The sequence below is a fragment of the Dipodomys spectabilis genome, unplaced genomic scaffold, assembly GCF_019054845.1.
Source record: "Dipodomys spectabilis isolate Male_0828 unplaced genomic scaffold, ASM1905484v1 ptg000076l, whole genome shotgun sequence".
Lineage (NCBI taxonomy): Eukaryota > Metazoa > Chordata > Mammalia > Rodentia > Heteromyidae > Dipodomys > Dipodomys spectabilis.
The window spans coordinates 1607825-1622527 of NW_024870753.1; the positions used below are offsets into that span (position 1 = coordinate 1607825).

Consider the following 14703-nt stretch of genomic DNA (forward strand, 5'->3'; position numbering starts at 1 on the left):
AAAGATTTGACACCAATCAAAATTTCCCTAATTCTACTACATATTTATCGTCTTAGCTAAGACATCAAATTCTCTATGCCCATATTTTTACTGAGGAAAGAGAATATTCCAACCTAACAAGGGCATAATCTAACATAACTTTACATTTATTCTAAAGTTGGAGGGAAAATCACATGGTCTATGTCTAAATTAAGATATGAAGATTTCATCCAGTATACCTGCCTCCTAACCTCGTATATGATGAAGATGGGATATTAAATGTAGCAGATACTGGGAATTCATTGACGAGAGACCACCTGTTGACAATGGCTATGGTGATTACCATTTAAGTTTAGAAAGGCACTTTCTAAACTACACGATAATCCAAATTTAGAGTTAAAATTATTCAGCCCTGCAAAAAAATGTTATACAATATGAGATCTCTTCCTCAGTACATTTTAGCATCTTCCTCCAACTAGTTTGGCACCTAAAAATATTATAGGGCCATAAAAATGACAACAAATGTATTCAAGGGAAACTCCTAATCTTATCACTTTACTACCTTGGTGACCTATTGGTTCAAATTAACTCATTTTCATGGAGGGCCTTTGGGTGGGCAGCTGTGAGGCTGCTGGGTTAGCTACAGGAAGTTGCAGGCTGGCAAATTTCATTCAAATATAAACCTCTAAATTTGAGTACCTGGCATTGCAGGATCCTGTTGTTTGCAGTATGCAAAAATAAAAATTATATACCATCTCTCTTGGTCAAAAGCTAAGGGCTCTCCAATATTCATTTCAATACTATTTCTGGCAGATTGGTAGAGTAAGAGGCAACTCTATGGATGTGATATATTGAACTAAGGAGAATGGAATATGAGCGTACCCTTGGCATGCAGAATGACAACTTGCTTGTGTGCCTAGGGACCCTGACTTAAGCTATTCTCTCTCAACCTATGAAATCTGAGAATGGGACAGAGAAGTAAGTACCAGCTCTGAAATCTGGCCAGTGAAAACTTTCCCCAGTCCCGCACAGACCCTTTCAAAGTCTTCTAAATTCTGCAAAATGAACTGAAGCGATGCATTAGCATCGATTTTCATATTGAGTCATCTAAGCATTTCCTGGACCACCACAGAGGGGAAAGAACTAATTAGAACTGCAAAATAATGAATTAGATGACGATGCTCTACATCATCATGATGATGGCGGGTCACAAAGGTTCATCAAAATTTGTCAAATTTTCACCAAATTATATGTCTAAAATTTGCGAATTTTATTAGATATAAATTACATCTCAATAAAGCGGACTCTTCCCCAAAATAGAATATCATGTGAAAGATCAGGGACACACACACACACACACACACACACACACACACACACACACACACACACACACACACACACACACACCCCAGACAGGACCGTGTCCTACCTGACCCTTTTATGTAATTGTATGATCTCTTTGAATGCCCCAAGACTCCTTTATATTCATTTTTCATTTTTTTTGGGGGGTCCAGTAGTGGGGCCTGAACTCTGGGCCTGGACGCTGTCCCTCAGCTCTTCAGCTCAAGGCTAGCGCTCTACCACTTGAGCCACAGCGCCACTTCTGGCTTTTTTCTTTTTTGCTTATGTTGTGCTGAGGAATCGAACCCAGGGCCTTGAGCATGCAAGGCAAGCGCTCTACCACTGAGCCACCTTCCCAGCCCCTATATTCATTTTTCTAAAATGGTAATACCTTGAAGCTTTTCAAGTTATTGAAATTCTTGGAGGCAAACAATGTCAGAAAGAGTCTCTGAAATCAAACAGTTCTTATTTGATTCAATTCACTGCCATACCTGCATACAACCCCGTCCTGGAAGGGAGCATGTGTATTTTCTCAAACCTTCCCCTTCATGGTCAGTTGAAAGAAAACAGTGTTACTTCTCTTCTGGAGTTGTTGTGGGAATTAAATAAGACAATACGTATTGTACACCGGACCTTGAGAATACCCAACAACATACTTACGAAACGACTACACGAATGGCTTATGAATTACTTTTGTTACAATGTAACTCTCTCCTGGGGAAATGTTGAAAATCGTGGAAAATTAAAGGTAGCATGTCATGTAAGCACCAAGAAGTATTACACCCCGGTTTAATACGTAGGGACTCAATTCTGCTCCAGGGAGATGATGGAAGGAGAGGAGCTGATCAAGATGCATTGTACTCATAACCTGATAATAAAATTTTAAAATATATATATATACTCTTGGGACAGACTAGAGACAATAGAAATAAGTCAATATTTGAGCAGTGGGTGAAAATTCTGCAGAGTTTTTGAAAGACATGGCTCCAGACACGTAAATACATTCTAAACTATGCAGTATACTTTTTTTTAAAATTCAAATCAAATTCTAGATAAAGACAAAGTATGTTTAAAGCAATCCAGAAGAAAGATTGCTCCCAAGAATAACTGCAAGATTAATGACAGTTCTTTTTTCATTTTGGAAATGCATTTGATACTATTATCTGTGCTTCTGATTTAAAAAGTCTTACCTAGAAATAAAAGTAAATGCATAACAATGACATGTACAAGACACTGTTGAAAACGCACTTTACAACTGGGTGGAGGAGGGAGGAGTTGGGGAAATGGGGAGGGAAGGGATAGTAGGGGAAAAACAAAGGAGGAGGTAACAATGCTAGATAGGAAATGGACTCATTACCTTACTCATGTAACTGTAACCCCTCTGTATACTATTTTTACAATAAAAAATTAAATAAGAAAAAAAGAAATGCACATATTAAATAACAACAACAACAAAAAGTAAATGCAGCCAGCCCTCAGAGAATTGATTTAGGATCTTCCAGACCCAAATCTCATTCTCAGGCTTCTTGCTAGCCACTATGGAAGTCAAAGACTGAGGTGGGGGGAAAGACTAGAAAAATCACTATTGTAAAGCCAGCAATAGTACCTTCCAAGAACAACCTCAAAAGAAATTTTTTGTGTGTGTATATGACAGCCTGGGTGTTGAACTCAGGTCCTGAGTGCTGTCCCTGAGCTTTTGTGCTCAAGGCTAGCACTCTACTACTTGAGCCACAGCTTTGCTTCTGGCTTTTTTTTGGGGGGGGGGGGTCCGGTCATGGGGCCTGAACTCTGGGCCTGGGTGCTGTCCCTCAGCTCTTCAGCTCAAGGCTAGTGCTCTACCACTTGAACCACAGCGCCACTTCCAGCTCTTTTCTTATGTGGTGCTGAGGAATCGAACCCAGAGCCTCATGCATGCAAGGCAAGCGCTCTACCACTGAGCCACCTTCTCAGCCCATGCTTCTGGCTTTTTTGTGGTTAATTAGAGATAAGAGTCTCACAGATTTTCCATCCTGGGCTGGCTTTGAACCATGTTCCTTAGAGCTCAGCTTTCTGGTAGCTAAGATTACAGCTGTGAGCCATCAGCACCCAGCTAAAAGAAATTATTTTTGTAGGTCTATAAAATCTAAAACAGTTTGCCACCAGCACCACCTATCCTTAAGGAATTTTCTTTTAAAAAAAGTGTTTTAGAAAAGCAAACGAGTATAGAAAGTAACCATGAAAGTAGTAAACACATGAATAAGTCAGATCTAAAAATTACTGAATATAATAATGATTAAGTAATACTACTTGATATAATGAGGATAGCTAATGTGTGGAGTATTCATTTTTAAAAGAACCAATTTAAAATATTTTTTTAAATGGGAGATGCATGTGAATTAGGAAAGAGTCAACCTCAGGTTCTTATCTTTCAGTGGGAGGGTTAGGAGAGTATTTATAGCTTCGTTAAAGCTGCCTGGTAAACTTTTATGGACAGCCATAAAGAGTAAAAATAGTGTGTAATTCCCACAGTAGATAGAAGGCAAAACTATAGAGGAGAAAAGAATACAGGAAACTTCCCTTTGGGTCCAATAATAAATATAGCCAGGTGCCAGTGGTACATGCCCATAATCCTAGTTAGGAGACTGAGATCTGAGGACCACAGTTCGAAGCCAGCCCAGGAAAGGAAAGTCCATGAGACTCTTATCTCCAATTAACCATAAAAACATGGAAGCAGAGCTGTAGCTCAAGTGGTAGAGAGCTAGCTTTAAGCACCAAAGCATAAAAGCACTGAGCCCAAGAGTTCGAGCCCCATGAACAGCAAATCATCATCATCATCATTAGAAAAAAAATCTGCTAGGTTAGTGGTTATAATTAAGCCTGGACAGAAAGAGGACAAGAAGTATAAAGCGATGCTAGAGACTGTTGTGAAGGTGGAGGGGGCTAGCACAACCAATGCAGAGCCTGGGCTTCATCCCCGCCCGGGGTAATAGCGACAGAAGGAGGCAGGCAGAGCTGTGCCAGCTGATGGTTGGTCCTGAGGGCAGAACATGGAGCTGTTCAAAACATGGAAGGTCCAAACAGGCCTGAGAAGTCCTGACACCAACTTGGGTGCACTTTGCCTCGCAGAAGACCTCCTCCCGGCCCCAGCTTGACCAGTGCAGTTCAATGAGAGCAGAGACAGAGAGAAGGGAGAATGGTAGATTCTCCCCGAGCAGCACCAGCACAGCCACCTCCCCTGCAGACCCTACTCCTGCCGAAAAGGAGGCTGAGGCCAAGATCCACAGGTACAGAGGTTAGAGCAGCCCTTCCAGACAGGGGAAGGAACTGGAGAGAAACGCGAGCCAATAGGGCACTGGCAGCCTGGGAAAATGCATGCAGACAGCAGCATAGCTATGGTTTCATTGCACAGATGTTAGGAATCCCGATCTTACCCACTTCGGGCCACCGCACACGCCAGGGTTCCCTTCTGCCTCTCAAACACGCTAATTTAGCTGAGTGTGGGGGCAGAACCTGGAATCCCAGAATGCAGAAGGTAGAGACAGGAAGATCCTGACTTTGAGTTGAGCCTGAACTATATACTTGATCAACAACAACAACAACAACAACACACACACACACACACACACACACACACACACACACACACACACACTATTAAACAGGAAAACACACAAATCAGAAGACATTTTAGAAATCTATGCCATACTTTTGACAAGACATAAAAAACACACATTTAACAGTAATCTCACATCTACACCCCTGGTTTTACTTTCCAGTTTTCACTATCGACAGCCAGCTAGAGTCTGAAAATAGTAAATAGGAACATCCAGAAACAATTCATAAGGTTTACATTGTAAGTGTGAAATCTCATGCTGTTCCCCGCTCTGCCCTGTGAACAATACCCTTGTCCAGTGTTTCCACACTGTATACACTACCGGCCCATCAACCACTTAGTACCCTTCTCATTTCTCTAATGGACGGCCACAGCATGTATGGCTTATGATCAAGTAACCTGTAGTGTGCTTACTTAATCATGGCCTAAAGAGCAAGAGTTGTGATGCTGATCATCTTATTGCAGCATGTTATTATCACTTTTATTTCATTGTAGTGACTATTATTCTCATAGACCAAGTGACCTTTTCCAGCCTGTGGTCTGACATTGTCCAGTCTGAGGTCCCCAAATGTTACCCAGAGGGTATGAGGTCTGACACTGGATAGTAGCTATATCTGGAGTTCGTATTATGGAAAGATTTAAGCACTGAGTCTACAATTGTACAAGACTGTATAAGGTCTCTGGCAATCTTTGTGACTTAGTAGAATCATCAGGTCGAAAGACTGTATCTGTGTTTTCCATTGCCTTTTCTTCAGGACGTCTTGGAGTCAGAATTTGCATGTGTATAGTTTAAGATTCTGCACACCTAGCTACCTTTCCTTCAGAGGCCAGCGCAGTCAGCACCCTTCCAGGATGTATTCTCTACCCCTTCCCTGATGCCAGCTTAAACACCCACATCACCCCTCCTTCCCTGCCTGTGATACTTCTCCCAGGACCTTCCCCCCCCTGCATCCCTCTCCTAAAACTTCAGCAACAAGTGATCGAGTCTGAGGTGGCTTCAACAACACATACTTACTGTTTGGAAGCTTGATACTTGGAATCAAGATGCTGGCAAGGTGGGGATCTTCCACGGTGCTACGGAAGAAACATTTCTCAGTCCTTCTCTCCTCCTCGCTCCTGACAGTTGTCTACTGTCCTCTCCTGTTGATGTCTGTCACTCACTTTGTCTTCACACATTCCTCTCCCATGTCTTTATCCATGTGCTTTGTCTCTCCTTGCAGGGGGCATTGGCTCATTGGCTGTATGAGATTTAGGGTCCCTCTTAATTTGCATGACTTCCTCTTACTTTAAGTCATGGCATCTTCAAAGATGTTATCTGTAAATGGTAAATGGTAAGTTCATAAATGCAAGGAACAAACCAAGCTACAACATCTCCCTAATGCCCCATGCTCAGGGGGCTGTGGATTGTTTGAAGGCTAGGTGTCTTTAGTTATGTCTGCTGTGAATCATGCTCTATTCTGGACAATTATGGTAAGGCACAGTCAGGACCCTTACACGTGGACATTAGAAGACTGTCCATTCAAGGTTGAATATATCTGTGCACACTTACATTCATGTGTAGATAGTCTATGTTTGATGGAGTATTAAGCAGAAAAATAAAGCACAATGGTAACTTATTTCATCTCACCAGGTATGTGAACCGGAGTCCAAGCTTTGGTCTTTGATAAAACTCTCTTCTGTTTTTTTTTTTTTAATTTTATTCTCAGTTAGCACCAGAGAGAGAGAGAAAGAGAGAGAGAGAAAAAGAGAGAGAGAGAGAGAGAGAGCAGTCCTTCAAGTAATTATTTCTGGCTATCACAAATTAAAGTTTGGAAAGTATGTTCCTAACTTCTAATTAAGCCCAAGCGTGTACGTCAGCAGGAATCTATGTGCTGTGTTTTCCTTCTAGGGCAGCGTCAGCAACCCCCAGCCTCCGTTCTCCCAGATGCCAGGTGAGTTCTTCCACTCCATGAACAACAAACTCTCCTCTGACCTTTCACGGAGCATTTGCATTTCCTTTTCCTTTCTTTCTTTTTTCTTTTCTTCTCGATGCTGGAGGTAGACTCCAACCTGGAAAATGCCAGGCAAGCACTCTGCCACTGAGCTACACGCCCTGCCAGGCACTTCCATGTTTGTTGAACAGCCTTACGCCACTTCCCCATTTTTAAAATAGCTACCTTTAGATTACGAAATCAGGAACGAGAGGCCTCATCCACCATCTCTGAGTTTACAATTCATTACGTCTTGAAAGCAGGCTTTTCGTCCTCTGCCCGAGGGAAGGCTCCATGACACATTGAAGCAAAGGCAGTAGCAATTCGTCCTTTGGTATGGTTTCCAAATGTTGAGGACTCTCCCTCCATCATCTGATAAGCAACAGGGACTTTTCTGCCCAGGCTGGCTTCAAACCCTGATCATCAGATCTCAGCCTCCTGAGTAGCTAGGATTAGAGGTGTGAGCCACCAGCTCTGGCAGGAACATTTTTAATATAGTGTTGAGCGCCCTCTCCCTCTTCCTCCCCTTCTCCCTCCTTCCCAGATCTCAAAACTGAAGAAGGCTTTCATACCTTCGGAGCTGCAGAAGGAAAAAGGATGAAAGCCACAGAGGATCCTACATGTGGGAATGTCTGTGTTGACTTTCCTAATTCCCAGTCAGATTTGCCGTCATTGGAACTTGATTGCCTCTGCTCTCTTCTTCAAATGACATTTCTGTCGTTCTCTTTCCATCTAGAATCCCTCTTTCTCTTTGTTAAGGAGGAGAAGAGAATGCTTAAGGGAGCAGAGAGGATATTTTTAAATCTCCATGAGTGTTTTGGTTGGGAACCTGGAAATAGGAATGACAGGCTAGAAGTATTGTTTACATAGTCCTCATCCTGCTCCCAGCCTTCACCTCACCTCTGGATAAAAATTTGTGACAAGTCCCCAAGTCTCATTTGTTGATACTAACTTACTGATAATAACATTTTGCACAGATTTCCCCCCCCCCAGGGAAGTATGCTTATAATTAAAATTCTAACCACCACCTTCAAATGTGTGAACAGATTGGAAGTTTGGGGGTACAGAATTTAAATTGAGAGTGGAGTGTGTAGAATCGTGCTAAAGGTTTAACATGGGGAATTTTGAAAGCTGCTTCTGAATGAATAAATTTACATATAATATCAGATACAATATTATCTACTGAGCTGACAATGTACAAGATAGGAGCTTTGCCACTAGGAAGCTTGCAGGTAGATGGAGAGAGAATAATGAGTGTAATAGAAAATTGCACACTGTGTGGGAGCCAAGTGCTCCGTGTGCAGACTCGTGTATGACTGAGCCATGATAGAAAAGGGGAAAGGTCTCCACCCGTTCGGTTTGGGTAGGCAGGGTCAAGCTCAGAAGACCTCCATCGCTGAAGGGGGAAGGTCAGGGAGACAAATCCATAAATCTCCTCAACTCAGCTTTTGACACCTGAGGATGTTGGCGTGGGTATTAGATCACATCTACCCATGTCTCAAATACTTAAATGGGGCCCCAAACATGTTCTAAATAATATCCTTCCAAGCTGGGTGGCAGTGGCTCGTGCCTGTAATCCTAGCTACTCAGGAGGTTGAGATCTGAGGATCACGGTTCAAAGCCAGCCCGGGCAGGAAAGTCTGTGAGACTCTTATCTCCAATAAACCACTAGAAAACCAGACCCGGCGCTATGGCTCAAGCAATAGAGCACTCGTCTTGAGCTGAAGAGCATAGGGACAGCGCCCAAGCCCAGAGTTCAAGCCCCACAACCGACAAACAATAATAACAACAACAATAATAATAATAATAAAATATCCTTCCCAACTGCTTAGCATACACATTTCTTCTGGAACCATTTCTTTATACATCTCTTTTGTTCTCATTTTAATTAGCATTTATAATATATATCTACGTGTTATATATTATATATCCCATTTATATTATATAATATATAACATATATAACACATATATGATATATATTATATAATTATATATCTAATAGATATGTGATATGCATTATATATGATATATTAACTAGATAATATTATATATCATATATATTAGTTTTAGACCTGGGCTCCTCTGTGACATTTCCACATTTGCCTCCCCCAAGGGTAATTATGTAGCAAGTCCTGTCTACCTAAATGTGGAAGTACCCTGGGGGAGGGGGAGCTTGAGCAAGAGATTCAACATGGCCACAAGAGGGCAGCAAATAACACCAGACTCAGCAAAGCCAGAGAACGGTTTTTGAAGTCCTAAACTACCTTATCTACAGCTATATTATCCCAAAATAATACATGCATTGATGCCTGCTAGGTACAAGACACCCCATGTTAAAGATCCATACAGCTAGGCACTGGCAGTCTCTGCCTATAATCCCCGATCCTTAGGAGGCTGTGATCTGAAGATCACAGGTGATTCTTACTTCCAACCATAAAAAGCCAAAAGTGGAGCTGTGGCTCAAGTAGTAGAGCATTAGCCTTGAACACAAAAGCTCAGGGACAAGACTCAGGCCTAGAGTTCAAGCCCCAGGACTGGTTTAAATCTTTTTTTAAAAAATCCATACAGTATCCTTGCTAAAGGACAATCTTCAGAAGAATTAGAAAACAGAACACACCCTGCTTCTGATTTCAGGCAGTGCTAAATATGATCTAAAGATAAAGTATTTCATGTAGCAAGTCAGGAGCAGCTTCTTGTGAACAGTCCTGTGTATTGTACTGACAGAGCTAAGAAGCTAAGCAAAGATGTTTTTCTATGTATGTGTGTATTTATTTATTTATATATTCCAAGGGATTCTTTGGCTTAACTCTTTCAGCCCATCCCCTTGCTAGCAAAGTGTCTTAGCATCTAAAGAGCACATGAAATGTCTGTCTGGCAGCTGAGTAAATGAACAGTGACTATAATATTTAAATAGAACTCATCTCTAAAGGCAGAGTTAACTTGAAATGTATCCATTATTTGAACCTGGGACAGTTAAAAGAGGCAATGTAGCAGGGTGCTGGTAGCTTATGCTTGTAATCATAGCTACTTAGAAGGCTGAGATCAAAGAATTATGGGTTCAAAATCAGCCCAGTAGGAAGGTCCATTAGATTCTGATTTCCAATTAACCACCCCAAAGAAGTCAGAAACAGAGCTGTGGCTGAAGTGGTAGAGCACTATAGCATTAAGGGGGGAAAAGCATAAGGATAGTGCCCAGGCCCTGAGTCCAAGCTCCCAGGGACTACATAGATTATACCCTGTTTTCCAGACATCGGTCTATTTCTGTGTTAACATCAGTGTCAACATCAGGTCCTTGTTACTAACATGTCACAGGACAAGCAGCAGAGAAGCTCTGACCTTCCTGGGAAGAAACTGTTGTCCATTTGGTTTTCATTTGACTACAGGTTCACCCGTCATGTCAGGTTACTATGGTGTCCGGAGATCGTTCTTGTCTGACTCAGACTTCCACAGCACGAAGCCCTTCTCCAATGACATCTACACCTCCAGCGTGGCAAAGTCCTTTCCCTGCGAGTCCTCAGTGGGGCAAAGCCACTCGGCGCTGCTGGAGTCCTACCTGGCAGAGCCCTATGGAGACCATCGCCCCCCGGCACTGACCCCGACCCCGGGCTCCCTGTTCAGCGCCTCACCCCTGCCGCCGCTCCTGCCGCCTCCCTTCACTGGTGACCCCACTTCTTTTGTGTTTGTGAGTATTTTTATTTCACATGTAGGGAATACAGGGAAGTCAGAGGTCCCATGGGCCTGGCCCTACCCCTGGTCTTGGTGATAGGTTGAGTGAGGTCAAATCAGGCTCACATGGAGTCCAGACTTGGTGACTGGAGGTTCGTCTAGTGCCAGAGGTACCAGGGCATGCCAGCTCTGCCAGGGTATCTTTTGAGGGAGTCTTGCTCAAAAGTCCACATTAGCTACAACAGCAAGAGCATCTAGTGATGAACCACAAAAAGTGTAAGATAGAATTTACAGCTACTCTCTTAAATGCAAGTCCCCTCATTCCTCAGCCTAGAGGGAAGGTATGTATGCTGCTGCTACCTCTGGACCAGTGAGGTAATGGCCCATAGTCCACACATTCGGGTTCTCCTATTTCTTCCACCACGACCACCATCTTCGTCTTGCTTCCAACAATTCTGCCAGCCAGAACTTTGTTTTCTTTGAGCCTCCCAAAAATATCAGTTCAAAAAGTCTGAAGGATCCCTAATGCTGTTCTTAGGAGAAAATTGGAAATCCTCTTACCACAAAGGAATGAATCTCTATAAAGGTGGAATTCTAGACAAAAGGGAAGCAGGGTAGGAGTGAGAATTAACATTATTGAGTATCTACTCTATGCCAGGAAGTTTTCAGTGCCTCTGTTCCCTTCATACTTGTAGTAATTCAGGAAATGCTTCCGGAAGCTCCATTTTACAGAACAGCAAAATGAAGGGCTCAGAGTCAGGAGGGAACCAGTGGTCCAACTCTACGTAAGCCCAGGTCACCAAAGAGCAAGTCAAGGAGACAGCTACCAACACACCCCTCTGCTCACCTCCAACAGACTGGCCCTCTCCAGCCAAAACGGGACCTGAAACTAACTTTCTTTAATTGGTAAAAACTAAGCTGGGGCCTGGAATCATAGGAGACCACAAAAGAAAGCAAAACAGTAAAACAGTCCATGTTGATTCTGTTTTTTTAACCTCACATTTTACTCCTTTCATGTTATTTTTCTGGGAATTCGTATATAGATACATATATACGTATATATACACATATATGTATTTATGAATATGCATATGTATGTACATACGTGTATATATGTACATATAATTGATACATTTATATATGTGTGTATATATATATTATCCCAGAGTAGAGAGGAACCAAAACCTTCCTTGCTAGTGGCAGATGCCTGAGGGTTGGTGGGCTTCATCAGCAAGGAGGGGAGGGGGCATCGTGCATTTGCAGAGCCTCACCCAGTGAGTAACCCAGTGACTTGCTCTTTTCCTCAGAGGGACTCATGGGAGCAGACCGTGACTGATGTTCTCAGCCAGCCGGACCCCGCTGACACTCTGCAAGCCTTGCCACCCAGCTCCGGCTGCCTCACCCAGCTGGAGTCGGGTAGCAGCGTCCCGCAGCAGCACAGGAGCTCGGGCTGGGGGTCCTCTCTGGCTGGCACTCAGCCCTACTCACTCCACACACTGGAAGATCTGCACCACTCACCGGGGTACCCCACTCCACCTCCGTACCCCTTCACCCCTTTCATGACAGTATCCAACGACCTACAGCCCAAGGCTGATGAGGAGTCAGACACCTCTTCTCTCCATGACCCCTCACCTTGGACAAAAGAAGACGGGAGCCTGGCCTGGGGGTCCTATGAATGCCGCCGAGCCTACTAAGGGGGTGGATGCAAGCAAGGACTTCCGGGCTCTTCTTTAAATGGTTTAGGTATGCCAACTCATCTGGAATTGCATTTCTGTAGAAGCCATGATACCACCCCTTGTTAATGGACAATGGCATTGATTTCTGATCTTACCCACCTCGACCCCTCTGAAACACACCACAACATTCATGATGTATGTCAGGGACAAATGTTGAAGTGAAAGACTCTGAAGGCCAGGGCGCGGTGAGGCCTTGCTCATTCGGAATCTCCTGTTCTCTTGCAAGTTATCATTTAGGGGCACTGATTTTTTTATTCTTAAATTCCATTAAAACTTTTGTGCAGATCAGAAAACATAGTGGTTTTCCTATCTGATTTTTCTTCATCATAAACTATGTGTTTTCTTCAGTAACAGAGAATGGAGAGGGTATAATAAGTTGGGGCACATAAAACTCATTTGACTGTTACTTTAAAGAGTGAAGTGTTAACATACATTTCCCTCATTACAGAGACCTATAAATAAATACAGCACTACATGTAAATGCTTTATTGTCAATAAAACAGGAAGGTGTCAGGAAAGTGTGGGTTTTTTTTAAATACAATGGTTTTAGCTCTACCTTAAGCTCAAGATATCCAACATATTAGTCCAATCAAAAAAGTCACAACTTTTCCTTCATTAAACTAAATATTCTCTCTCCTTTCTCCCCTCTCTCCATTCCCCCTCTCCCTTCCCCCCTCCCTCTCTCTCTTTCTCTTTCTCTCTGTCTCTCTCTGTCTCTCTCTCTCCCCTCTCTGTCTCTCTGTCTCTTTGTCTCTCTGTCTCTGTCTCTGTCTCTGTCTCTGTCTCTCTCTCTCTCTCTCTCTCTCTCTCTCTCTGTTGAAATATTACTCCATATACCAGAGTGGCTGGATAAAATGGGTATTTGGTACTCATACAAAGACTAAACCATTGACAAGCAACAGTCTACAGGATATCAAGAAGCCAAGGGGCTTTGGGGAACAAATTATCAAGTGTGACTCAGCCACATTCTATCCAGCATCTCCTGACTGTGTGAAGGAAGATCTTCATGGTTTATTGATGAGAGGTGTATAGCTCTCGAACATTATTCTACCTCATTCAAGTTTGATTGGGGTAGTTTCCTCTGCCAGATCAAGGCTAATCACCACCAAGCCATGCACCTGTCTACAAGGTCATACTGCCATAAATGCCTTGAACACACTTGACTTAGCAAATGCACCAATTGTACCTGTACCTTTCCTCCTATCTTCCCCATACTACCTTCTCTTTACTTCCTTCCCACACCTTTCTGACCCCTCTGATCCCTTCCAGCCATCTTCTGGAAGCCATCTGTTGCCCAAGGCCTGCCAATACCATCTCAATCCTATCCTCTGTTAGTGCCTTCTACCTTACCTCAGCTAGGTAGCTGTCCAGGAATTCAAAGCAAGAAGTTAATTCCCCCCACTTAGATGTGAATCATAGATACTTTTCCTTCTCCAGTCTCTGAGGGTACTTCCCGCTTTAGCAAATGCTTTCCTAAGGTATAGGGTACCTGCAGAAATGCTCTGGTAGAAAGCCTTCCTTCATCTCACACCTGAAGCTCCTTCCTGGGAGAGTGGTCCTGGGAAAGGAGAGGAAGAATGAGTGTTTGGCCGCTAGGTGGCGCTCTTTCAGGTCCCCTGTCCAACCTCCTCCCAACAGCTCCTTTATGGCATCCTGGCATATACATATATATTGTTAACTGTCAGTTGGCATGCAATCATTGTGCAGATTTATGGAGGGGGCACAAGGTCATGTTGTGACATATGCATGCATTATCTAATGGTCAAATCAGAGCAATCAACATATCTATCACCTCAAACATTTATTGTTCCTTGGTAGTGAAACATTAACAATCCTCTCACTGGGCCCTGGTGGCTCACACCTGTAATCCTAGCTACTCAGGAGGCTGAGATCTGAGGATCACTGTTCAAAGCCAGCCCAGGCAAGAAAGTCCGTGAGACTCTTATCTAATAAACCATTAGAAAACTGGAAGTGGCATGTTGCTAAAGCGGTAGAGCGCTAGCCTTGAGCTGAAGAGCACAGAGACAGCGCCCAGGCCCAGGGTTCAAGCCTCACGATGGACAAAAAAAAGCAAAACAATCCTTTCTTTAATTATTATAATTTTTAAAGTAAAGGAAAATATCCTCTTCCACCTTTATGGGACCATATAATACATTATCCATGAATCTAATCATCCTACTGTGAAGTAGAGCACGAAAACATTCTTTCCAGATGTAACTTGGTACCCGGCTTACCACTTTCTCCCATCCCACCCCCGCTCCACCTTCCTCAGCCTCAATACCATCTTCCATTTCTATGATATCAACATTTTTAGATTCCACACATGAGATCGTGTAATATTTGTCTTTCTGCAACTGGCTTGTTTCACTCAGCATTTGTCATCTAGATTCACCCACATTGTCACCGATGACAGA

General features: G+C 43.1%; 1 protein-coding gene across 1 annotated transcript in view; it reads left to right on the top strand.

The window, feature by feature from the left end:
- CUNH11orf53 (chromosome unknown C11orf53 homolog) overlaps window positions 1-12247 on the top strand; it is a 35029-nt gene extending 22782 nt beyond the window's left edge. Inside the window, exons 3-5 of the mRNA XM_042683032.1 lie at window positions 6804-6846; window positions 10271-10569; window positions 11861-12247. Coding sequence (XP_042538966.1) covers window positions 6804-6846; window positions 10271-10569; window positions 11861-12247 — 729 coding nt within the window. The remainder of the gene's footprint in view (window positions 1-6803; window positions 6847-10270; window positions 10570-11860) is intronic.
- The last annotated feature ends 2456 nt before the right edge of the window (window positions 12248-14703 follow it).